The 26,987-nt window shown below is 40.8% G+C and overlaps 1 protein-coding gene across 10 annotated transcripts in view; it reads left to right on the plus strand.

Moving 5' to 3' along the window:
- The window catches only part of DVL1 (dishevelled segment polarity protein 1), a 119,111-nt gene that overhangs the window by 51,447 nt on the left and 40,677 nt on the right, over window positions 1-26,987 (plus strand). For 5 of the 10 annotated variants that reach the window (XM_064525480.1, XM_064525481.1, XM_064525483.1 and 2 more), the window contains exons 2-4: window positions 1,451-1,520; window positions 15,471-15,592; window positions 21,245-21,357. In XM_064525480.1, coding sequence (XP_064381550.1) covers window positions 1,451-1,520; window positions 15,471-15,592; window positions 21,245-21,357 — 305 coding nt within the window. Of the gene's footprint in view, window positions 1-1,450; window positions 1,521-12,989; window positions 14,673-15,470; window positions 15,593-21,244; window positions 21,358-26,987 lie in introns of those variants that run through there. The other 5 variants (XM_064525484.1, XM_064525485.1, XM_064525488.1 and 2 more) reach the window with 2 other exon arrangements.

Raw genomic sequence — 26,987 nt, forward strand, 5'->3', positions numbered from 1 at the left:
ATAGGGGTGGATTCACGCTGCAGAGGGTTCCCTAGGAAGGCTATTGCCAAGTAGCTCTTCAGAAGGCTACTCTGATGCTAATGTAGCATGCTCTCTCTCTGCAGTGCATCTTTGGGTGGGAGGGAGAATGGATGTTGGCAGCTACGGAAAGACAAAATAGACTTGTCAGATAACCCTTTTGGTTAGTACTTGTCAAATGTTTGCTTCTGTTTTTCTATGCAGCCATAAAAGTGGCAATAAAACAGCATTCAAATAAACTCTATGTGGAATCTGTAGTTTTTCTACTTGAGGGAAGCTACTGGGAGGAGACAGTTGAATTCTGTGACTGTGGTCTTTGTAGGAAGCCAAACTAGAGTCTATTGTGTAGCAAATGAAATTAGCACACTTAATTTCTCATTAGTGATTGTATATACCTTCTGCCATAACTGGCATGGCGCAGGAGTATGGCTCTACTGATTCCCCTTTTGTACTTAAGGGATCTGAATTGCAAGTTGGAAAAAAATGCAATATTGATCCCACAGGTCTGGCACTCTTGTTTTCTTGTCTTTGTTCTCATGTCAGGCCATACTGCAGATAAAATCTTGAAGAGAAATATCTCTGTGGCCTAGCAGTCTCCCTGATTTCCTATTGTTTTTATTTTAGCCTTCTTAGGGCTCCATGCAGCTGTTAAACACCTAATTTGTCCTGTGTCTAAGATCATAAAATACTGGTGTAAGATTTTTTTTTAAAAGGGAATGGTGTAGGAGAGGAAACTCAAAGCCACAGCTGCACCTTGGTATTTGTCCATGTCACCCCTTTCCTTGACAGGAGGCAGCCTTGGCTTTGCAAACCATTTTGAAACCATCTTGGAGTGAAAGGAGGGAGATGTAGGGAACGAGAGAGGTGTGTGGATAGCAATAGTGGGGAGAGTGCTTGAATTAATGAAGAATGGATGTTTTGTGGTTGAGATGCTTGTTTGATGTAAAGGAGAGCAGCATTCAATATGCAGCATTGCCGCAAATCCTTCAGAACCTTGGGGAAGCTGCTATGTTTTGGCCCCAAACCTGGTCTAGAAAATGGAGATAATTGTCCTTTCTTTGCTGACCAAGTGGCCTTAACTTGTGGACAGTTGGACACAGAGACTGTATAAAACAGTGAGATTTTAATCACCATTAGATCTTTAAAAAATATGGTGACGTGGAAGAGTCCAGAGTGGAGAAAATGCTTGTAATTCCTGTTGTGCCTACCAATTTGGGATGATTTGTCTGGAAGTGTGCTATTCCTCCCTTTATTTTTACTTTACTTCCCTTACTCTAGTAGTCGCTTATCCTTTAAACGTAGAAGACTTGCTGATACCAACAGTTTAGCCAAAATTTGTATTTTTCCTGGGCCATTTAACAAAATCACTGTCCTTTCTGATCCGATGTCATTTCAAATGCTTGATTTTCTTCCTATTGTTATTATTTTTCAGGGTGGTAAAGGAAGAAATCTCAGATGACAATGCAAAGCTACCATGCTTCAATGGAAGAGTGGTGTCCTGGGTATGTTGGCTCATGTATCTGTCTGTATATATATTGATGTGGTGGGAACCTGGCCGGGTAGTTGGTACATGGATTCTGATTGTCAGAAGTGCCTGGAAGTATCGCATCTCAATTTACATGGAAGCAAAGGCTTAGTTTTTCATTCTGTCTATAACATCCTGTTATTTTATAATTACTTTAGAAATTAAACTGAAGTCCACAAAGGTGTGCAGGGCTGAAAATGATGTTTAAGCATGAAGCCTTTAATGTTAGTAACTTCTTGTGTCTTCTTTTCTCTCTCATTGTTGTCTCTCCTCTCTACCCCCAAGTAGTACTGAATCTGATGGAGCGCTCTGAAATAAATGCTGTAAAACCTCACAAAATAAGCCTAAACGTCTAAAAAGATTCACCTATTTACCTTTTGTTGAAGACAGTAATAGGCAAACCCCTAATTCTCGTTAAAAATATGTTCTGCAACATAAGGTGAATGTAGCAGCCAGCTTGCCATCAGTAGGAAAGCGGAAGCACACTTTTGGAGTTTAAACAAAACAACTCCCAACCCCAAAGTATTCCACATGAGTAAGGATGAAGAGGACTAGGATTACTTCATTCTCCTTTATCTCCCAATTCTTCAACCTCCTCCTCCTTCCCCCAACCAGTAACCCAGTGTGAGCCAAGGCATAAGGCATTAGATCTCAAGTTGAGAGGTGAGTCGTTTTTCCAGTTCCTTAAATAATATGAAAACGTATGCCTTTTCTGTTTTTTTTTATCTGAAAAAAGAAATAATTACATTTTCCTTATAAAGAATAGTAAGATCTGAATAAGGAAAATAATATGTAGAGGAGTTAAGTGTCGTGTTTTAGTTTGGTGACTGTTACTAATTTCAGAGAAACATTACAGTTTCTGAAATGCATTTTAAGGGTGAATTTATTGTGATTCCTATGTCAGTAAACATTGCTGGCTGCTTTCCAAATGTAGAATACATAATCCTTGCTCCAAGGATTTATACCTTATCTCAAAACGTCCCACCCGTTCCTATGTGAAATAGGGTCTGCTGCTGTCTATTTTTTTTTTCCCCCAAATTTTGCTTGGAGACCTCAAACAAGATCAATAGTTGCTCTCCTTTCTTCTCCCTTGTGCCAGGCGCTGTACATGTGGATGGTGGGAGACATGGTTTCTGCTCCAAAGAACTCGATCCTTCATTTTCTTTTTGTGTTAGGACTATTTGTTTCTCCCACGTTATAGGTGGGAACTGAGACACAAACTGTGTGTGAATTTCTTCTTTCCCCCTAAGGCCACGTAGGAAGTCTTCTGCAACTGATGGCAGATCTTCCATAGTCTGATTACTTAGACTTAAAGTCATCCTCCTTGACAGTTTTTAAAATGATTGTATGGGCAACTCTGATTTGAAGGTAGCTTTTTAGAAAATACATAGCATTTGATTATCTTGAACCTTTAACGGGGTGTCTTTGTGGAAAGCAAGTTGACCATGAGCCAGCAACGTGCCCTTGCAGCACAGAAGGCCAACAGCATCCTGGCCTGCATTAGGGAGAGTATTGTCAGCAAGTCAAGGTAGGTGATTCTTCCCTTCTGCTCAGCACTGGTGAGGCCGCATCTGGAGTGCTTTGTCCAGTGCTGGGCTCTCAAGTACAGGAGAGGCATGGACATACTACAGCAAATCCAGAGAAGGACCACAAAGATGATTAATCAGTTGGAGCATCTGTTATACAAGGAGTGGCTGAGCAAGCTGGGATTGTTTAACTTGGAGAACAGAAATCTCAGGGGGGATCTTGTCTTTACATAAATAGCTGAGTGGAGGGGGTAAAGAAGATGGATCCAGACTCTGCTTGGTGATGCCTAGTGATAGGATGAGAGGCAATGGGAACAAATTGAAATACAGGAAATTCCACTTAAACATTAAAAAAGCATTTTTACATTGATGGTGGTCAAACACTGGAACAGATTGCCCAGAGAAGTTGTGGTGTCTCTATCCTTGGAGATGTTCAAAACCTGACTGGACGTGGTCCTGAGCAACTTGCTGTAGTTGACCCTGCTTTGAGCAGGAGATACGGACTCGTTGACCTCCAGAAGTCCCTGCCAACCTCAGTAATTCTGCTAATGAATTCACTGCTTTTTTCTGTAGCTTTTGATATTTCTCAAACTTGCATTATCCTATTTTGGAGTGATGAGACTAGGGCAGTTTCTCATATGCCTTTAAAAGACAATAGAAAGACAGTTGGTTTTCCCAAGTCAGAACATGTTCCCTCCCTTCATTTTTCATTTCCTTTTCTTTAGGAAGAATATAAGTTCAACTTACCTTTCTTTCTTAGGTAAAATAAAGTAATTCAATGATAAAGCAGAGTGAAATGGTTTTTGTTCTTCATGCCAACCCAGGATCTAACATAGAAGGAGTCGAAGCAAAGTTTCTGAGACTGTGAATGATGCTATTACAAGGATCTACAAGCAAATTTTAGATGTGTGGCTTAAATGGATTGTTTCAAAGAATTAGTACTGTATAGCCTTTCATGAGTTCTGTTGGCTCTTCACAGACTCTGCTGCTCAGCAGCAAATGCCATAATGCATTAAAAAAAACATTTATTTCAACTGAGGCATGAATAGTTGAACAAGAGTTAGTGAGCGCAGATTTGTGCAGGTAATATAAATGTATATGTTTCTTTGAAAGACTTAGACTCCCTCTTTCCTTCCTTCCCATCCATCAGCTTGCTTCCAAATTTGTATGCATATCCCACGCGTGTGGATTCAGTTTATAGCTCTCTTCTTACAGATCATTTAGAATGCTTTTTACAGATGATGTTGACAAGAACTCCTGTTCACTGTTGTGAACAATCAGCTGAGACATCTGTGCCTGACCTACATTATCAGTTGCAAATCACTTTTTTTTGCACTAACACCCATGAAATTGTCATGCTTATCTGCTTCTCCTTGCTACTAATTATTGTAGGAGTTTTATGTAAATCTTACTGTAAATTAATTGTTCAGTTTGGAATCCCTTAATATCCTGTTCACTGGAACTGAATTGATAACTACATCCATACACTTCAGGGCTAGCAGAGTTGGTCCTTACCTTTTGGAAAAATTGTGGTTTTGGCAGGGCCGTTTTCTTGTTTGGCTTCCACGTGATGGACTTGAGCCTTCTTTGTCTCTCTTGTTATAAAATACGCATCAGCTGGTAGCAGACAGCTTGGATTCTTTCACCAAACCATGTGTGATAATTGTCCTTCTCACTGTAAGTTACTGCAGTGCATATGTGTGTATTTCACATCTAGACAACATATTTAAAATTGGAACATCAAGTGCACACAATATAGCTTGGCTGCCTCCTCCTCCACCACTCCCCTCTTGACTAATGCAGAGACTACTTTGATGTTTACAAGATGACTGACATTTAGAAAGTTGAGAGTTTCATCTTTTTTAGTAACAGCTGAATCTTTATATTTGTCATAGGCAGGAACTTTGATCTTAGTGTCATATGCAGGCCTGATTTCCATAGGAGAAAGTGTTTAAGGGAGGTTCTGCAAGTATGTAATAGTTGCTTACTTTTGCTGTCCTGGGAACTCAGTGTAGTTAGGTTAAGACTGAATTGGAATCTTGTTCCTAATTAGCTATTTGGACCTCATCCCATCCCTCCTGTGTCCTGCTTGCTTTTCTCATCTGCATCTTAGATTTTGTGTGTGTGTTTGTGGGGTTTTTTTGTTTGTTTTTTTTAAGGACTAAATAATTTGAGCACAGAGGGCTTCTGCTTATGAGATGTATAGAGTGTCAGTGGGGGGTAGCCTGATTTACCTTTAGGATTTTCAACAACATAGATACTAACATTAATTATTTGACAGAGTACTTCATTTACTACTTATTATTGTAACTGTATGTACATAAACACGCTCTATATCCTGCCTGTTTTACATAGGACAAGAATGGAAGTGGGACTGACAAACTGACATCCGATGGAAGTGGGGCTGACAAACTGACATCCACACTGACAGGAACTGAGATCTTGACATATTGTGGGAAGTAAATCTCATTGTAATGTCATATTTGAGGTCTGACACCCCACCCACACCCCAATTCCTCCTCCCCTCAAATTGCAGGCATCAGGCAAATGTATGTGACGTGGACCCTCTTGCTGCTTTCTGAATTTATTTGGTCTCAGAGAAAGGAGGGTTGTACCCTATTGCGATTTATGTTTTGTCACTGTCCCATGCAATCCTGGTGAGGTTTGTTGTTAGAACTCTCTTAATGCAGTTTGTTCTAGAGCGAGTTCTTTGTACAAACTTCTCTACCAAAACAGTGGCTCATATCTGAGGTTGATAACAATCTTTGAATTGATAAAGCTGCTATGATTTTTGCACTAACTAAGAATCAAGTCTATTGTTTGTACAGATCTTCCCTTTTCATTAGCACAGTATTTTAATTTTGCTGTAGGCAGTGCTGGACATGGTGTGCCAACTTCCTCTTCTTGCTTTAGCTTTGGCCAAGTGCATTAAATCACAAAACACCATACAAATGTACTGGTTCAAGATACTGAGCATCAGCATGGGCCCTAATCAGCTATTTTCAGCTGCCTTTTTTTGCTCTGGACATTATGATCTCCTTCCCTTTTCTTTCACATTCACTTACACAATCCTGTAATCAGCCTGCACTCCAGGGGAGCTGATGAACAGTTTCTTTTTGAAGTTTTTCGGTTCTGTTCTGCACTTTAACCAGCAGGTGATTATCCTGACTGGATGCCATGGTTATAGTTTCCCTTGCCACCTAGAAGCCCTGAATAAAATAGCTCTGTATGTATTTCTACAAAAGCAGATTTCACTTTTTACAGGACAATGAGCAATCCAGCTTTATGCTATTTAAGAAAAGCATAGTAATTTTGATGTCATATTAGTCCCAACACTTGCACACAAGTACTCCAAGCCCATTGGCACAGGCACGGAAATGCAATGAGCAGATCTGGTGTGTCAGCAGCAGTAGTTCTCTCCTTGCTGTGACCCAGATGCTGTACTTCAGGTTATTGTGACTGGTACTTTGTGGCCTAAGGAACCCAGTCTTGAATAGCCTTTTGAGTAGGCTGCTGGCTTACCTGCAGCTTTGAGAGTATGCCAGCAATACTTTCGAACAAGTTCACCTATTTAAAAGAGCTTCAATGGTGGATTTTTTTTTTTTTTCCTCCTGAGTCATTGGTGCTTAGATCTACAGGGGTGCTTGGTCTGTGGCACATGTTTTTTGTTGGGGCCAGAGATCAGGTGAGTGAACATGAAGCAACAGGCAGGTGCAGTTGCATATTTTCATTCCGTGGATGAGCAGATCATAGGTGAGGTGATAGCAAGGCGTGAGATGTTTTGGGGCCTAGCCAAGAATTCTCACCTTGCTGACTTTTACTGAAGATGACTGTCTGCAAGATTTCTTGCTTTCAGAAAAGAAAGCATGTCAATTGTGATTATCCTGCTAAGAAAACAGATCCTCTTAGCTGTGTAAAAATCGTTAACCTGTTCTCTGGGGCACAGCTGGAGCCCTGGTGAGTGCATTTTGGTGTGTTTTGCCTTTCATTAGCGTTCTAATAAGAACCATAACATGATTTGTCAGATGCACTTGATGGAAAAGTGTGACCTTTCCCATTTGTGAGTTAAATCACAAATGAACTTTGTTTGTCTTGCAGTATGGATCTAAATTGCATTCCAGTTCTTACTTTGGCTAGACTGCTGTGCAGTCACTGTAATATGCAGGAAGAGGAGGTTGTAAAGGCCATTTGAACATGCAGAATAAAGAAAGAAGGAACACAAAGTCTATTAAAAAAAAAAAAAACAAACAAACTGAAAAACAAACCCAAACTTTGTATGCTGTGAAGTACAGTTATTTGAATTCTCTGCTCTGCATTCCCCATCTCCTCCCATTCTAGACTAGACTTCCCCATCTCCTCCCATTCTTCTTAATTACTGACATGGGCAAAAGTGTTCGTATATACCAGTAGTGGGCTGTACGACTTGGGGCCAGAGATGGAATGTGATTTTGGGAGAAGGAGAAGAGGCAGGAGGGTGAAAAATTTGAGATTCCTAATAGAAACTTGGACTTCACAAAGTGCTAACTGTGCATCTCTTGGAGCACTGTGCCTCTTTTAGGTGTTTAGGATGAATTATCTAAGTCAGTAAGTGCTTGTGAAGATCTTGAGACAGATACCTAGTTTTAATGAGCAAAAACTCTTCCATAAGAAATAGCGGATGTGGACATCTGTTCTAACACGCGTGCACGCACACACAGGCGCACACGCAGGTGTATAATTTCTCTTGGGAGATGGTTCATTTTCACTTCTGTGGGACTGCTTTATGTGAGTGGTGTTTGCAGGCTCAAGTTCTTGCCGGGTGTTTTGGAAAAATAGCTTGCGGGGAAGGGCATATGTTACCTTTGGGCTTTTTGCAAAAGTTTAAAATGCTTTCCTATTTTCTCTACGTAGTCCAGGGACAGCCTCCCAGTGGAATCTGGGAGTGTGGAAAGAATTGGCCTGTGGTTGCTCCAGATCAGAGCCAGCTGACTGGCCTCTGCCAGCAGTTTGCACTGAGTGAGTTGGCCATTATCTGTGTTTTTTAGGAAGACTTTTCAACATCTGGGGACAGTTCCCTGACAGGCTGCTGAGGATGTGCACTATTTCCTTTTGGCTGGCAGTGATGTCATAGCTGTGTGCGAGTTAGTTCAGGCAATCTTGGACATGTCCTTTGGTTGTCTGTTACTTGGATTTGCTACCAAATAAGATGTCTATAGGTATGATTGACACTGTTCTTGCAGAACTGTAGGGTAGTAAGTCTAACATGAGGATTCAGTAATCTAAGGACTGTGAACAGGTATTTGCTGTGCAAATGTGTGCACTGTCAGAGGTTGATGCCCCAGCTGTTTTGTAGCAGAGTGGTTCGTGAGAACATTCCCTGACCTGCTTTGGGCAAATAGCACATAGAGGTTTAGATATGCGATCTAATGCAACTGATACTTACCTGAAGCAATTTAGTAAGTGTTCACTCTAACTGTGCTATTAGCAAATTATGGGTTCAGCAATCTGTAGGTGTTTGGTGGCAGTGAACAGGGAGATGTGCTATCGTCCTCTACAGCTGGATCTGAAAGAGGTCACCTATTAAGCATTTAATACATGTAGCTTTTGAATTAGTTCAGACCTAGGATGATAGAGGGGGACAGATGATGAAATCACAGAAAGAAGTAAGAATTTTATTTTGAAACTCAATTCTTGTCTTTGTCTGTGCATCGGGAAAGGTCTCTTTTTACTTGGCAGCTGATTTTCCAAAGCTGTTCCTTCTAGGCCAGGTCACAGCTTCTGATTTCCAAGCTATAAACTTGACCCCATGTTGTGTGAGCATCTGTGGACCATGGCTGTAGAAAACCCCAGATAAATACACTGTAGTTCTCAGCAAGAAAAAAAGGGGAAGCCTAACTTACCCAGCATAGGCAATTTATAATTACTGAAATAAATGTCACATTCCTGGTGAGCTTTTGCAGTTGTTCTATCAATGTGGAGTCCTGTTGCCTTTGATAGAATTCCTGGTGGAGTAAAGGGCCTCTCAGTAAATCCTTTTGTGCAATTGGTCCCTCATGAGCAGCCTTCATGTGGATAATGGGCCATGTCTTTGAATCTTTGACTTCGATTTGAGATGTCTGTGATTTTATAAGAAATAATTGCTTTCCACTGGTAACTATACGTGGCTATTTTGACGTTGTCAGCAAAAATGCAAATGGATCTTCTTAGCTGGGTATTTCTTTAGCCACTGTTATCAGTCCTTCGCATTTCCCTCAGGTGGGAGAAATATAAAAGAACTGCTGCTACTCTTGGTATCAATGAGAATTTACATATTGTAGTTTTCATTCCAGTAGCCTAATAAATATTTAGCCAGATGAGAATAAGAGAGCAGAGTGCACTAATGTTCGCTTTTTCTCCTTCCCCTGTTGTCTGGTGTCTTCAGCCATGGATGTTGATCAGACTGATTTCCTGAGCTGGCTTAATGTCAGTGTGTGTTTGTCGTGTTAAGATGTCTGCTAAGTGCAGAGCACTATAAAAGGCAGTCCTTGCCCTAATTAAGTGAAAAGCATAAGCAAATGTGATACAGAGGAGCAGGAGCGAAATTGAGCCACAGGGAGGTGAAGCAATCAATCCGAGGTCTCGCTTAAGGTCAGCAGCAATAATGGGAAGAGAATGAATATCTCCTGACACCATTACCATTCACTGATCTGATGTCATCCTCTGGCTCTAACTGGGGAGCTTAAGCCTTGTTTGTGTTGGAGAGTCCAGCTTCCTACTGATTGCTCTTCCATCACTTGAATTTGCCTACAATATGTAGGGTGGACTAGTGTGAAGTTTGCCTTATGCTAGGACTTCAGATTGGAAGTCCAGCTGCTAAAATGAGCAGCACTGGCACAAAGAGAGAGTGGACTGAGAATTTACTCTTGCAAATAAGTTCCAAGACAAAGGTTTCTCTAGCAGGTGCCTAGCAATGCTCAGTAACCTGTCCTGGCACAGAAGGAAACATGCACTTTTTGTCTGCCTTGATAGGCTGTGTGAGTTGTTACCACAGCAGAGCGTGTCTAAGTTGCACAGCATACTTTTGAATCTCTGGGGATTTCAGAAGAATGTAAGAACTTTATGTGGTGTGCACAGAGTCAGTATGCTTTCTCCACTTCATAGGAAAGATTTAGTAGGGGGTATGATGGTAAGACCTCAGTTGAAAACATAAACAACATCCAGTGTGATGGAGTGAAGAGAATCAACAGTTACAATCAGTTCCACACTTTTTTATTAACCTCCTCCATGAGAACCACACACAAGACATCGATGTTTCACATTAGAATGCAGTCCTCCTCCTCAGGTGGAACCTAACAGCTGTTTCACGGCGCACACAGGCACACTCTTGAACAGCACAGAGCACAAAAGCAGTGTAAGTAAAGAAGTGGGATAAAATGCTGTAGCCAGTCAAAACTGCAGGAGAAGGTTGATGGCTGAAATGTAATTAGTGGGGCTAGCTTCTGGCCAGGAAGCTGGGGTTAATACTGCCTTTCTCCTGGAAATACAGTGAGAAGCCTGTGATGTGGCAGTCTGTTAGTATGTTATCTTCTTCTTTTGAAATAATGTAGTGTTGGAGTATTTTACTACTACTATAAGTTCACAAAGGAAAGGACACAATTTATCTTAAAGCTGGTAATATATACTTAATGATCTGCGGGGTGTCATTTGTTGTTGGAAGAAATGAGGAATTCTTAACTAGCATTGCAAACCAGGGAGCAGTGGTTTCATGTGCCCCCACATGCAGCCAGGGCCTTTGCAGTGGCGTTTGAATTCTGTGAATAAGTGTATGCCCTCACAGAGTTCTTCCTTTTCTGCAGTCACCATACGGCCCTCATCAAATTGAAGGGATTTGTGGGGCACCTGGAAAGGGACAGGGCTGCTAATGCACTGCTCCTGGTATTGTATGAAGGCTCCAGCTGACTCCAGTATTCCATTGTGTTAGATGATGTAGTGCCTTTCTGATCCTCGTGATGGTTGGGGAAAATCAGCTAAACTGTGCTGTCATAATAATCTTGCTGCATGTGTTGTCTTCTACTGCAGATTTTCTTTTCTAGCATAACAAGCACTTTTTTAGTGATCTTTTGCAGTGTTTTCATTGATTTGGTCTGCAGCCATCCAAATACACACTTTTATTCCAGTTTTCTTGAACACAGAGATCTGTAAGTCAACAGTGTAAGCTTTGGTGGGGGGTGAGAGTGCTCCATACGCTGTCATCAGACATAGATTTAGATAGCCTGTATTTTGTTTTAATAACTTTATTGCTTCAAGACCTTGTTGATGAAGTCTGTGAAATCAGGTCATCTTGCAGGACCCTCCAGGCCCTGGTTATCAGAAGAGCAAGGCCAGGCTAGGCAGCCCATATAAACTGTTACACTCCTGACACTGGGAGACAAATTTGCACCCAAACTATGTATCTAAATTACAGCAAGTGCTCTTTGTGTGTAAATGCCTGAGCTATGCTGTAACTAGCAGCACAGCAAGGGCAGCATGGATCTTAACTTGGGAAGATAACCATGAGAAAACTAGTAAATATTCAGCTGTTCTGCACTGGCCACTGTTTTATCATGGCTGTTGTGCTTACGACTTATTACCAGAAATCTGAAAGATATTTTTCTAGGATTTACAGGCTACTCAGAAACAGGAGATATTGCCAGCATATTGAGTTCAAACATGTGTACAACTGGTAGTGAACTGATTCATGTCTAAGGTGCTGTATTTCCTGAATGCAGCTGAAAGGTTAGTCCAGGTAATTTCCACAGCTCTCTTCCCTTTATAATGGTCATAGCATGGCCTGAGGCTGCTTTCAAGAGCTGGGACCAGCCACCTGCCTTGCCTCAGTGAATGCAGATGGCTCAGTCAAGCCTCAGTTTCTTTCTCTGCAAAATGTTGTGATAATAGTTCTGTAAGCACAAAAGAGACAAAAGAAGGAAAGTGTTCAAACTCCACAGCAAGAATTATTCAGGATGGCAGAAAGGTACAAAGGTGTCTAAGGCTGTTTGTGGCTTTAATCTTGCAGGTGATCAGTAAGAAACAGTCATGCAGTACTTTATCCTTCAGGAAATCCCAATCAATGGGCGGTATTCACAGAACAGTCTTGCTGCAGTGGCTTCTGCCGCTTCTCGGCAGCGCTCCAAGATGGTCTGCCACCTCGAGCAGTACAGAGAGCTTGCCTGCAGAAAGGGTTCTGCATTGCCAGAACTTCTGCCTCCAGGTTCAGGGAAATATTTAAGAACAAATATCCCGAAGTACACAAGGCATTTGTCTTATTGGTTCATCTTGCTTTTTGCATCCAGTGCATGTTTGTGACAGGTGTTTTCATCAGCTAAAAGTCTTAAAGAAGGATCATGTTTTCCTGCTTTGAAATAACTGGAGCCATGGTTGTTTGCATAGCTCGATACAACTTAAGAGTGTGAAAGGATGTACAGATCTTGTTTACATCCAGTAATGAGTTTGAATAACATAGCTGACTCCGTCTGGTGCTGGAAAACTGTTCTGTCTTCAGATTGTTTGTTTTTTACAGTCTGTTTGCCTTCTCATATTTATGGTATATGCTCTTAAGAGTAACATACTGTCTTCTCCCCTCCCATCCCATTCCCTCCCTCTCCTGCTCCATCCTATTCTTTAACAGCTTAGCACTTATCTGACAATTATATTAGGATTAGTCTTTGATAAATTAACCACTTACAGTTGGAATGTCTTATGTAGAGCTAGTTTGTGCACAGCTAAAAATAGAGGGAGCTGAGACCTTGGTTGCCTCTTAGTAAAAGATAATAATCTATACTGATATTTGAGCATCTACTTAATTAAAGACCTTACAATCATATTGTTTGAAGGAACTCAGCAAAGAGATTAGATGGCTTAGGGAACCGGTAATAGGATATAGATTTTTTTTTTTTTTTTTTTTTTTTTTTTCCCCACCTCCAGGTCACTAGTTCAAATCTAACTGGTGTTGGTAGTGGCCAGAAAATGTCGTGTGGGGTCAGTGGTCTGTGTGAAATACATGAATCTGTTTTAGCTTCCTTTCTGGTTCGGCAGGACTTTTTCCCCTGTTCTTGGCAAAACATCCAAAATACACTGAGGAAAGATGTGCTGATTGGTATGGACCTAGATTAGGATGTGCAAAATCTGTATTTGCTTTCAGGACTTCTGTAGACTTCCTGTGTGAGGCTGAGAAAGTTGCTTCATTTCGCTTTGATTTGTTCTCAGTATAGTGGTATCAGCAATGCTGCCTCACTTTTTTTCGATCTGTTGTTTGAAGTGCAGGCAGTCCTCAGCAGGGTTAGTCTGCGTAGGATGCATAGCAAATAGGAGACAATTTTTGTACTGATAATGGGTATACTACGATCATTTATAACATGAGTCAAGTCTTTCAGATAGTGGAATTCTAATTTCATTTTGGGCAAAATCCAGCATGTTAGCCATCTGCCTTCCTGGTTTGGGTAGTGGAGGACAGGAATCTATTTCTGCATTGTTGTGCTTTTTGATAGAAAATTATTTGACTACTTAAACTAGGAGGCAAAGTTGAATCAGAACTGGAACTGCTATTTTGGAATTACCATATTCCGTTTGCAGAAATGAGTTAAAAGGCATCTAGGACCAGGGCACACTTTTGGTTTTTTATAGTGGTGTTTTATGTGCTGTGTATGGTTCTTCAAGGATTTAAATTCTGTTTGTATATGTTAATTACTTTTATCTCAGCTTTATGAAATCAGTAGTATCCTGCCTTTCTGGATTGGGGAACTGAGGTACACGTGCTGATTTTCTTATCTAAGATTTTACTGAATCATTAGTAGAGAAGGGACCAGCACTGTCTGGTTGCCAGGTGTACACTTCAGCTAGTGTCTTCCAGCATCAGTAAGATTTTGAAAAAAATAATGTGGAAAACTAATTTCACTTGGGTATACAAAAAGATCCCTTAACACAAAGCATCTCTGTCATCTTTTGCAAAGTACAGAATTTGTATTTTTTTTTTTTAACACAGCATTTTTTTGCAAAATATAGATAAGTAGATACTAGGCTGGCAGATAGGTAGATAGAATTAGATCTCACTTAAATGCAGGATCCTCTGTCAAACAGTGTATGAGCTACATACCAAGAAGGTGGGATAGGAAGAGGGACTTGTTCTTCTTTCTATTGTATATTCATCAGCTGAGTAAAGATGTCACAAAAGACCTAGTTTTTCACATGCTGAATGGAGATGGTCTTTCTATCCTGAGTTTATTGGAAGCAAAACGGAATGCAGTAAGTCTCTTGTGTGACCTGGCCATCCCTGTGATTCATTATCCAGGAGATCCATTATCCCTTTGTGTGATTGAAAGTGTTGATAGGAAATAGAAATAATATGATCCAGTATTAGCTGTTATCTGAAGATTTTGCAGTTTACCTTCTGATGGAACTGGAATGTATAATCATTCCAAGTGCACCAGGCTGTATATAGATGTTTGGTTTTTGTAGTGGGAAGACTGACTATTATGCCGTATCTCCATTACCTATTTCTATGTGAGTGCTGTGTGTCCAGTGTTCTGCATCCTTCCCTTCTACCCTGGTTGGCAGGCTGCCAGGAGCCTTCAACTTCCATGAATGCAGATGTTGGCATCAGTTTTAAGGTATTACTTATAACAATGTAGTTTTATAAAACTTTTCAGGTGGTTATGGATTATAGAGGAGTATACACGGCACACCCTGGTTTTCACAGCATGTTTGGGAAATGCTATTTTGCAGCTCTGTCTTCAGGAAATATTAAGAGACAGAATGGGCTCAAGATGCACGAGTCTGACCAACATCAGGAATTTGGCCCTCCTTCTAAAGTTTATGGAGTTTGCGATTTGGTGGATTTTGTTTTTAATTCAGACACCTAATAAAGATGGGGGGCAACTCTGATTTGGCTCTTGGTCCAGACCAGTTTGTGAATTTTCCTTTTTTTGGAAGGTCTTTGTATAATAAGTTATAGCATATTTGGGCATCATACTGACAAGTTTCAGCTTTTGTTTTTTATTTTTGTCACAACAAATACAGACTTAAAGTGCAGTCTTGCAATGTGCATGCATTTCACAAGGGATCCTGACAAACTGCAAGCCTAGGAAACGCAGAGGATGCTGAAAAGACAAGTCATAAGGAACACTGCACTCTCTGCCCAGTGTGATTGTTCTGAGATGAAGAAAACTCTGTGGTGCTCATAGAAACTTTGTGGAAATCCTAACTGGTGCTGTTTTTATGTTGAGATTGAATGTAACAGGCTTTTCTGAAGGATTAGCAGGAATCCATGCAGCTAGTCACCAAGCACTTTTCCCTCTAGTTCCTCTAGATGCTCACAGAGTTTGCAGAAAAGCAGTGGTTGAATGCCTTATGTCAAGGTGAAGAAATTTGTACAAATATGTCTAACTCTCTGTCCTTTTTGTTGACAGCTGGTCCTGGCTGAAAGCTCTCACTCTGACACAGGTTCCCAGTGCACCGAGAGCCACACAGATCTTCCGCCTCCCATTGAGAGGACAGGTGGCATTGGAGACTCCCGGCCTCCATCATTCCAGTAAGAAAAAGTTGTCTTCTCTCCCCCCGCCCCGCCTTTCCCTTTAAACCAAAATATGCAATTCCTGTCTGCCTCTTCCCGATATTTCTCCCTGCTGCTGCAAACTAGCTATTTATTGTTAGAAAAATAATACACTTATTAGACTGAAGAATTAAAAGGGGAATGGGAAAAAAAAAATCTGTCATTATTAGAGTGAAATGTCCTTTTATGTCTCATTTTGAAACTCACTGTGGAACAGTTAAGTAGAAAAGGAGATCAGAATGAACCAGTGTTAGTCCTCAAATATTCCCTCATTTTCAGGGAGGCACTCTGAATTTACCCAAGGGAGATTTAAAGTAGGGCCTGGTTCTGAATAATATATAAAATATTGGGAAATTGTAATCTTATTTACTGTCTATTTCATGGCACAGCAAGTGGCTTCCCAAGATGTGCCTGAAAGCTGGTATTGTGTCTTGTTTTTAAATATTGCCCAGACCAAGCCTGAACAGTGCTAAACTTTGAAGAGTTCAAGTTCTGAATTTTACAGCTTTCTGTTTTTTAAATGTGGTGTACCTAATACCTGACTCCAGCTTCGAAGGTAGCTTCCCATGCATTGGTTCTTTAGGAAGATGGAGTTCTGCATTTAAACTTTGAGCTGCAAGTCAAGAAAATAGTAAATTAACATCGGTTGATGCACAATGAATAGAAGTGATTGACAGACAAGTTTCTGCAAAGGCTTGTACAATGCTGGAGCACCTGCGTCAGAACTGAAGCCCAAGTTCCTGTCTTTCTCCTCTTGCTCTAACTGCCAGAAACTCACCCCCACCCCCTGGTAATCAGATGGTATTATTCTCTAGGGCTTTCTTGCATCTGTTGTAAATTTGGTGTTAATGTCTAGAAACAATCTTTTTCTGTGTATAGTGAATAATCCTGCCCCATCTGTCCTAAGGTGTAAAAAGTGTGTCTTGTATAGCTAAATGAGCTTTCAGTAGCGCTTGCATAGTCTACTTGGCAGAATTTCTCCTGCTTATCACATCAGGGAGTGCTGAAGCTGTCTTCAGTTCCTGATCAGGCCTTGTGCTGCACAGACCACAGTGGTAGATAGCCCTAGTATGTAGGGGTTAACATCTGTTTCATTTCCCAGGCTTGGCCCAGCCCCTTGCATTTCCCTCTGCATTGCTGACCTTAACAAGTAGCCAGAAGGATGGGCTAATGCAGGGAGCACAGCCCCAGCACTAGCAAGCCAGTGGCACATGTATTTTGAGAAGGGCATCCAATCTTGATTTGTCTGTTGTCACATTTTTCCATTGCTTTCTGGGATATCTGTTGCCTAGAAGAGCCCTTTATGCTCTGTATGAGTCTTTTAGAGATAAGCGCCTTCTGGAGGGGACAAGAAATCTTGGGAAATGCTAATGCTGTCTGACACTGCGTTTCTTGCAAGGGTTTTACTGCCCTCCTGTGATCATGAATTACTTTGCGTTGGCCGGGAGAGGCCTGTATGAGTGTAATCACATGACCGGCAAATATAACTAGTTCTTTGTCTACTAGACCTATATCTAAATGTAATAACTGCAAGATCAAATTTTATTTAAAAATAAAATTTAAAAGTAAAATTATATTGTAAGTTACAGGATCGTGTAGACCCACTCACTGCCAATAATTGGAATGTAGTAAGACTGGAGAAAATTAACCTGTGCTCTGCAAATATACCTACTGTCCTTCTCTTCTTGCCTCCAGTCAGCACAGTGCTGCAAGTGATGCTACCTTCGTATTACAAAGTGAATGTGAAAAGCCTCAAAGAGTTGAAGTAACTTACAGAGGTCATGCTGACTCAGGTGTAGTAACAAAGGAGGTCCTTTTTTTTTTTTTCTGGCTTGAGTTCTCATTCCTAAATAAACCATCTTCCTTTCTCCTCTTTTTACCTCTCTCTGCCCCTTTTTACTTTTTCTTTTTTAAACTGTGGTAGAGATTCTGACTTAAGGTCCTGGCTTGTAGGCAGGCCTTCCAGACTAAAATTTGCTCTCCCTTAAAGCCTTTTGTAAGTCCAGAAGAGAATCTAATGATGACCTAATCTTACCTCCATGACACAGGGCAGAGAATCTCACTCAATTGCTCTGCACCAGGCCCTTAATTCTGTTTAGCTATTAGCATTTCATTTAGAAAGACATCTAGTCTTGCTTTAAAGATTCCAAGTGATAAAGAATAGACTGCAATTTGAAATAATTTGTCTTAGTGGTTTGTGACTCTCTATTAAAACTGTTTGCTGTATTTCTCGTCTGGATTTGTTTAGCTTCAGCTTCCAGCAATTTCCCAGTAGATTAAAGAACCATCCATTGTCAGGAATTGTTTCCCCACATGGATGTTTGTAGACAGTGATAGTCATTTCTTCATCTTTTCTTGGATAAACTTAAGCAAGTTGAGCTGCGCAAGTCTTCCAGTGCAAAGCATGGTTTCCTGAACATGATTCATTACTGCAGTTCTCTTATGATCCATTTTCAATTTTTCAGTATTGTTTTTAAAGGATGGATCTTGGGAAATGCATGTGGTGATTCTGCAATACTGTCTCTAGTGGCACTTCTGCTTACTGTCCTCTTGAGTTGTATTTTCCTCTAAGAGGTCAGTAGTGCAACCCTGCAACTTTCACAACCCTAACTTCAGTATCACTATTCCCACATATCACCCCCCCCCCCCCCCCAGAGGTGACTTACCTCCTTGGTTCCTAGATCACTGAGACTTTAATGCTACTAAAATCACCACAGACCTGTCATCTCTTATCTTCCTTCTTCAGTAATGGTTGTTAAGATAATTGGGGTCTTGTTTGTATGGGAAGCCCCAACTGAGCTAGATGTTGTGTAATTGCGCATACAGAAATGCAGAAGTGTTGCTGGCCTACAAAGACTATGAGAAACGGATGGAGTGGACAAATCCGCAGGCAGTATCAGCTAAGGGAATGAGGTACATATCAGAGGGGAAGTGTTGGTTCTAGCTAGCTGTTTGACAGTGTTGATAGTTTGTTTCATCGCTGATTAAATCCAAAGGAAATGTACTTTTTTTTTTCTCTCTCTCACTGATGAGGGTTCTGAAACATTAGGAAACAGTCACTCTCTTCCCCCCTTCAGCTGAACAGGACTGAAAGAAGAAATGCGAATGTACTTGGGACAACACTTAAAAACGTGCTTCTGTTTGAATAGCTTCATTAGGGCTTAAAGTGTGCATTCAAATGATTCCTTGAATAGGGACCTCTATTTCCTAATTTATATGGTGGGCATGTCAATACATTTCATTCATTCAAAAGAAGTTTGTGCGGTTAGAGAAGGCTTTCAGCAGTCATCTTAAATGTAACACCATGCAGATGTGCTTGCACATATCCCAGTTCTGGGTCCAGCTAAATTATGTCTTGGACAAGCCCTCATTTGACTACCCAGCCATCAGGCTATGTAGCTAGGTTAATGCCCAGGTTCAAGATTAGCCTTAGAGAAAGAACTCTTGGTCAACAGTGCAGGCATTTTGGTAGAGGTACAAGGAAAGCAGGCAGGAGCAGCAGCAAGAGATATGGGCTAGCAGCAGCACTGTTGGACTGAGTTGCTTTGTGGAGGCATCCTTGTACAAGCTCTCAGTGATATTATCCTAATACTGTTTGTTTAATCAACAAAGAAAGTCTGCAAGGTTCATGCAAGTTCCGTTCTTGCTTCTTATCACTTTAGGGTGTGTCTGAGTGAAGGGGGCGTAATTCATAGATAAGAGTAATATTTTTTTGTGGAAAAGATCTGTTGCCTAGCATCTTTTAGGTTCATACTTAAGAATAAGAAAAAAAGTACCGAAGCTCTTAAGGAAGTTTTTCTGATGGGTGGAATCTATGGGACAGAGAGGAAGAGTATGACCCTCTAAGGGACATCTTTCACAGCAGAGCATTAGCCCATGTCAGACCATGTTCTATTGCATTTTCAGGAGCTATAGGTCAATTTCCACAATATAGTCCATTGAAAAGAACTGTTTTCTTTTTCAGCACTCCAAGAGGCTTTTCTCATTGCCTTCCATGTGCATGCCTCAAGGTAGTTTATGAAATGCAAGAATGGCATAGATCCTTAAAAAACATTGAGACTGAGGTGAAAAGGGAAGAGCTAAGCTAATTCTATGCAAGGCGAAAAGAGTATCTCCCTCTTTGCTCCAGCCAGCTCTGCTCTAACATGACTTTTTTTTTTTTTTTCCTCCTCAGCAGAGATCTTGAAACAGATGGTTGCAAATAAGTGGTCTTACAGACTCAGTGCTTTGTTCTTGGCTAGCAGACTTGACTCATCTATTGGAATTACAGGTGACAGGCAGTATTATTGTTTGTATGAATTGAGAAATGGCCATTTCTGAATGTCTGGAAGTTCAAGAGTTAGGGAGCTGTTGTTGATGTTTGTTTAGATTCATCCCAGAAAGTGGTCCTAAACCACTGTCTCTTTGAAACCTTTTATTCTGGCTAATTATAATAGTGGAAAAGTTACTCTCAGAAAGTAGAACCATCACAAAAGCAGAAGAAATCTGGCCACTGAGATGGTCATCAGGGTCCTTCTGATCTTTCCCCAAAGTTTATTTGTTCATAATGGCCCTTCACTGGGCCTTGCCAGATTGAGGACTGTGCTGCACTGATGTAGCTGTGTGACTTTCAAACAGTTGAGAGCATGAGAGGAGGTTCTGGGATCATTTTGTATATCCTACAGATGTGCACTTAATTATTTTGAGCCTTGCTGTGACTTGTAAGAGTTCAGCCTTCAAGGTCACAGCTCTGTATTAAAAGTGGCTGCAGTGAGTTGTGGCTTCTGCTATCTGGCTATCAGCATGCCATATGTCTAGCTCAGGTTGTCAGGGAAACAAGTCTGTCTGTGAATGAACAAGCAACCAAGGAAGTGAGTTGAAACACTGGGTTTAATAAACAGGACTGTCCTAGGTAAACACCTTTGCAATATTGCAGAAAAGGCAATTCAGTTCACACTTCCAGTACTTTTCTGAGAATAACTCTCTTTTGGAGCATGTCCTCTGTTGGCATTACCAGAGGAGCTTGTGCATACTTGTATATGCTTCTTGAATATGTGATCTTCAGAATGAGGTTGGGAGGGTTTGAGAGATGTGCAGGGTGTTTTGGAGATTGAATGGGTGAGAGAGTCAATGACCTTTGTTCTTCCAAAAAGTGTTTTGTGTTTGCTCCAGTGTTAGGCAGGTATGCTCCTAATTTGCGATATTAAAACTCTCACGATGGGACTTAGCTGAGCTCCCAGCTCCTGCGAAGTGTGTTAGTTGCAAAAGCTGACTTTCTGTTGCAATATCAGTGCACCAGAGATCTGTTCAAAGAGCAGTGTGCATTAAAAAAATTCCTTTTCTTTGCCCATCAACAAGTTTTTCCTCCATGAAAATTTCATGCAAATGTTTTGTGGCAGCTTTTTCGATGTAACAATGATACTACTTCTGCAAATAGTGCAGTGTCTCAGGCCAGGGAGATTGAACTGTCCTTTCACCTTTCAGGTGATTTTGGGATGAGCAGAGCAGTCTTGGGGAGCTTGCACTGCTGCTGCCCAGACTAGCTAATCTGTATAATAGTCGTCTGGGTCTTCTGAACCAGCGTTCTCATGGATGCACCAGTTTTTTTGTCAAAAGTGACTCCACTGCTTCTTCCTATTTGTCCTCTTACAGCCCAAATGCTGCCAGTAGTCGAGATGGATTGGACAATGAAACAGGAACAGAGTCAGTTGTTAGCCACCGGCGAGACAGACATCGACGCAGGACTAGAGAAGGGCATGAAGATGGTGAGTTCCTTCCCCTTTTTCATTCACAATTTTTCTGTTAGTCTTTCAGAGCCGGAACTACTTTAGCGTGAATACTACTGAAGAGAAGTATGCCTGGGTTCCTGTGTGCTTTCAGGGACTATTATTATTATTTTAATGGAAAAACTTAATTGCTTTGAAAGACTTTGAAGCTCAGGATTTTCTAGGAGATCTGGACAGCCTGTAGTGAAGTGGCAGGGAGATTCTGTCTGACGATATAAAGACGTTTCTGTAGCTTTAGAAGATGATCTGCTTGGAGAGAGTGATAATTTAGCTGATGCTAAGCTCCATGCTGTCATGGCTAGACTGCCTCTGTTATTCAAGTTTGCTCATTTAAAGGTAGGTCACAGTGTCTGTATGATGTGTTAGAGTTTGCAATGTAGGCAGTTTGAGAGTCTTATATTTTAACATTGTGAGATCTGAGCCCAAATCCTCTGAAATAGTTTGATTTCTCTAGGCTTAAATCAGCAGTAAGTTTGATTTCTCTAGGCTTAAATCAGCAGTAATGTTATATGCTGGTGTAGCTATGGCACATTGGCTCAGATGATCCTTCTTTAAACATATGTACATCCAAGGTACATGCATAAATTACAGAACTTCAGCTCTTGCTTCTAGTCTGTACGTCAAAGTAAGCTTGTTTTCATTCATTGCCAGACAAGAATTTCCAGGCTTAATCGAGAATTAATAGATGCTAGGCATTGAGTCTGAAACGGTCCTGATCTGGAATACTTGGGCCCAAGAGATGCCATCACAGATTTTATTCACAGACTCACCCACTGAAGTATTTGCCTCCAGTTAGAAAACTAAAAGTCACATATATATTGTGTATTAGAAGCAGGTGTCTTTCTGTTTATTTAACACTTCCGGATTGTCAGTGGCTCAAAGTGAAAGAGAATTACTCAAACAGCGGGTGGAGCAGTGAGCTGTCTTTGCATGGTACTGACTGCACATTCCTTTGGGAAACGACAAAGTGAGAATCTTCTAATATGGTCAAAAAGGTTGTTACTGCAAGAATGTTAAAAGGTGATTTGTTTTAAATGTTAGTTTTTTAGATCTGCCCGTGTGAACTTGATAAGAGGGAAGCATGAAAAGACAGATTTTTTTGGTCTCACTTTTCGTTTTCCTCCTGTTCTGCTTCACTACTTAATGCTGCATTCCAGAACGGAAGGGAAGTGCTGAAATTCTTCCTACATTGCTTGCCTCCTCTGTGTGTGTGTGGGGGGGGGGGTTTCTTCCCCCCTCCTCCTAAAAATGCTGGATCTTTTATGTGCTTTCTGAATATATTTTCCATTCTGATCTCATGGGGCTACTATTGTAACTCATTAGGTAGAGCAGAGCAACTCAGCAAAGTTTCCCTGTTCAAGGATGCTGTTGACTTGATCTCCTGTGCATTATGATTCCTGAGTGTTATGCTTAGTTTAAGGTTCAGGACTGAGATCTTCAGGAAAACTATGTCAAAGCTACTACAGAACATACGATTCCATTGTAGAATCAATTTACCAGTTTACTATAGGCCATCTTAAATGTAGTCCCTGTCTCTTTGCTAGTTGACTTCTGGCATATTATAAGCTATTGCCTTGTGCTATTTCTTTTCATTAGAGGTTTGATCTTTAAGGTGCTTAGTTACATTTGACATTGCTGAATGCCCTACATTCCTGGCAGGATACTTACCTGCTCATTTAGTGTATGGCAAGATTATGCCCTGAGGGCTGCTCACCAAAGAACTAAAAATACTATTTTCTCAATGTCTGCCTGTCTTAAATGCATGTGGTCTTTTCCATTCATGTGTGTCCCTACCTTTCTTGCTAGCTTAATGTAGCCAGAGCACCTATTGCAGGCTGCCTTTGTGGATGGGTCTATATTATTACAAGTGAAACTGACTTGAGATTCAGAAGAGGCAGCTGAGAGATTTTTTGTGCTCTCTGCTTGGTTTGGAATAATCATCTTCTTTCTCCTGCTCTTTCTACCCTGTTGTGAGCTGATCCTCTTGTAGTCTGCCTACTGTGCTGCCTGCTCACAGGCAGGGACAGGAATAGGGAAGAAGGTAGTCTTGCTGTCTGAGATGATGTTCCCTAGACTAGTGTCTGGGTCACTGAGTGGAGAGGAACTGCAAGGAACCCATCTGCCTGGGTTTGTGAGGCTCTGGGCAAAATTTCCATTTCATTCAATCCACGTGAGTGCTTTATAGTCTGTTTTCAGATTCAAGAGAGTCTCTCTGAAAATTCAAATTCACATGCAAGAACTTTGTTTTATTGACTCTTCCTAGGCCCAAATCACCAAATATTAATTTTAGTTGAAAAACAGTTTATACATGTGTTTCTTCTCTAGAGTTGCTGAAGACTTGCTTCTGCAGTCAAGTCCATGCCTTGTGGAAGTCTTATCCATCAGGTGCATCTGTATCTGACTGCCCCATATAACCATGGTGATGGAAAAACTGTGCTTGTTTTACAGTGTCAGGAATGCCATCAGCATTTAATACAGGGCAATAGCACCATGGTAATAAGTATCAAGTGACCTATGGTAAACTGGGGTACTGATAATTTCAATTCTTCAGTTAATTTTGAAGAGGCTGTCCCCAGCAATACTGCAGACCTTACAGTGCTGGAATTCTGGCTTAGTGCTGACTCACAGATATGAACTGTCATCTACCAGCCTTTAACACCACTTCTTATGGTTCTGAGAATATTCTTGATCTGCTTCTCAATTCTTTAAATAGGTAGAATTAATATGATGGCATTGTTAACTCTGCATGGAAGCTTTGTAAGGAGGAGCTCATTTTTGAGTGACTCTTACAGAGTGGGTATGAAATTCCGCGAGAAGAGAAAAGAAACGGATCACATTTACAAAATGGTTGACTGCCATTGGTTTAACATGATGAGAAATGCCTCAGAACACTGCATGGCAGGCACTTACTTACCTGATCTTGTTACTTTTTTTTTTGTTCACTCTGGAGTCAGGATGTCCTATAGGAAAAAGAAAAGGGGCCTCTTTTCCCACACCATGTAGCACTTCATTTTTTAAATGAGAGAAAACGAGAGAAGTTGTGTCTTCTTGCTGACTAGCAGGTACTGAAGATGCTGAAGTGTATGGGCTGTGAGTGCTGTTGTCTTTTCACAGCTGCTCCATAGTCCTGTTCCTCTGGGACTATGAGCCCATTGAGTCTGCTGTAAGCTTTCAGCCTTTGTTCTCCTTGCTCTTCAGTATTGTTAATTTGCTGCCATGACAATCACTTGGTTTCTATTTTCAGAACTACAGTTTGCAATGGGAAAGTATCCTTTTTACTTGGTAGGTGTACTGACTGCTGCTTTCCACTCCTCACTGTGAGATCCCTGGGTCCTGACCTGTCAAACAGTGACTAGAATATGTCTTGTCAGGTCTCCTTATGAAGTGAGTATGTATATTTTTGGTTGCAATTTGATGTTGTGTTAGACAGAATCCCCTGAAGGCTTGTGTGTTTTGTCACTATAGTGTGATGTAAAATTACAGATGAGACTTACTACCATTAAAGTTGGATAGAAAAATATTTTAAGGAGTCCTTTTCATGGATATAGCTTTGTGACCAGAGACTGGGTCTGTGAAGTGAAAAAAGTCTGCTGCTGTTTTATGCAGTTATTCGATCAGGGAGCCATATTTATAACTTTTTCCAGTGAATAGGAATGAAGTAGGATGGCATTGCTGGAAGGAGGCCATAAAAAACAAAGGATAAACCTGTCCAGAGATGAGTCTGTTGTATTGCCTTTGCCAGGGGCCAAGACCACTTGCATTGCTGTAAGGTACAAAAAAGTCTATATGAGATAACTGTGGAACAACCTGCTAACTTTGGCAGTTTGTACTCAGTTCCAAGGGTTGGTTCATGTACCAAAGCAAAATGATTCAGCACCTTCTGATTTTTTTTTTTTTAAATTAATCCTATTCCATTATCACTGAGGGTGCCTTTATTATCCAAATAAATCTCTGATCTCTTCTTGTTAATCTGGAGGTGGGATTGATACCAGCGACTGTTTAGAGTATTTCCTAACACTGCTAAGATTGGGACCTAAACTTTGGGACTGCAGCCTGTCTTTTTATTTTACTGAGATTTGTGTTTCACAGTAACTTTTTCTATGATAGCCCTTGCTGCTGAAATAGGAGCTCTTGCATCTTCAGAGAGCTTTGCCAGTCTTAACTAATTACTAATTGGTCATTGCTAAACCCTGATGAGGTAGATGGCTTAGAAAAATGGCTTTGGTTTATTGATGATATGGTATGGAGCTTTCATTAGAGAACTGGATTTTACCCCATTCAAGCCAATGTATATTTTGCCACGGACATTCATGGGAATAGGGTTGATGATCACTGGGTGGCTTATCTAGGGCTATCTGTCATCCAGATTGATCAGCTGGTATGGCTGGAGTTCAGGAGTTTCTGGCTTCTAGTGCTCTGAAATTAGCTCATACTTTTCCCTTTAGCTAGAAATGGGATAAAATTCCTGATTCTCCTATCAATCTGAGCTGTGCTCAGACAAGTATATGTAACTCAGTAATGCAAATGTTATCTGTTCTCAAAATGATTTAAAGCTCCTACATGAAACAGGCTGTACATGTGAGCAAGAGGTGAGTCTTGTTAGCATGCATAAAGCAAGAACAACTGCTGTATCATTTGGTCTCATGAAATACATAATTCTATTTCCTTAGTGTTTCTGCAGTCATAATAATATTTACTAAAAAAAAAAAAAATAACAGAACAGTGTGTTATTTTCATTTGAAAGGGCTTCACCAAAATGCATAGTTCAGCGCTGTATCCCGACTGCCATTTAAATAAGATTATAAGAAGTGAAATACCCTTACAGTGGAGAAGGCTTTAAGACTCTTCTATGACAAATGTCATAAATTAGCAGAGACATTATTTTCATGAGTCTTCATGCTGCAGAGTTGGATGTACAGTGGAAGAATAGGCATATGAAAAGGCGGACAAGGGTGGGGGGGCAGCAAGATTGTGACACCTGGTTCACAGCCCACTTCAGAGGCAGAAGCTGTGTGCATCACTTGTCATTATGAAATAGTAGTAAATCCACTTTTCCGTGCAGAAAGAAATAAATGCAGTTAGTGCGTTTGATTTTTGCCCTGTAGAGACTTATTTAAATAATACCAAAATTACAGCTCCAATAATTCACAGAGGGGCAGGCTGAGTGATCCTCACAGGAACACCATTACTTTAGCTTTGTTCCCTGGGTATTAATTATGCTGAGTAGCAAAACATATGTATGGTACTGCTAGATCACTGAGATACGGTAACACATACTCCATAGTGTTTGTTTGTAACTTTGAGCTCATCATTGGTATAAAGTGAGTGATGAAATGCCCACCCTGAGAAGATAAGTGTCCCTGGATATTGTATCATGGGAAAGAAGTACCTGTTCCAGAGGAAGGATTGAACAGTTTATTATAGCCTTTGTTATAACCTTAGTTTCAAACAAGATGAAGTGAGAAAAGATTTTAATGAACTATTTGGGAACTATATAGATGTAGGCACATTGAGCTAAAACCTATACAGGTCAGGCGGACTTAGATTCCACTAATCCCTGATCTGTGTGGAACTGAGAGGTCCAACAGGATGAGGTTCTTGTTCTGACT

The sequence above is a fragment of the Dromaius novaehollandiae genome, chromosome 24 (assembly GCF_036370855.1).
Source record: "Dromaius novaehollandiae isolate bDroNov1 chromosome 24, bDroNov1.hap1, whole genome shotgun sequence".
NCBI lineage: Eukaryota > Metazoa > Chordata > Aves > Casuariiformes > Dromaiidae > Dromaius > Dromaius novaehollandiae.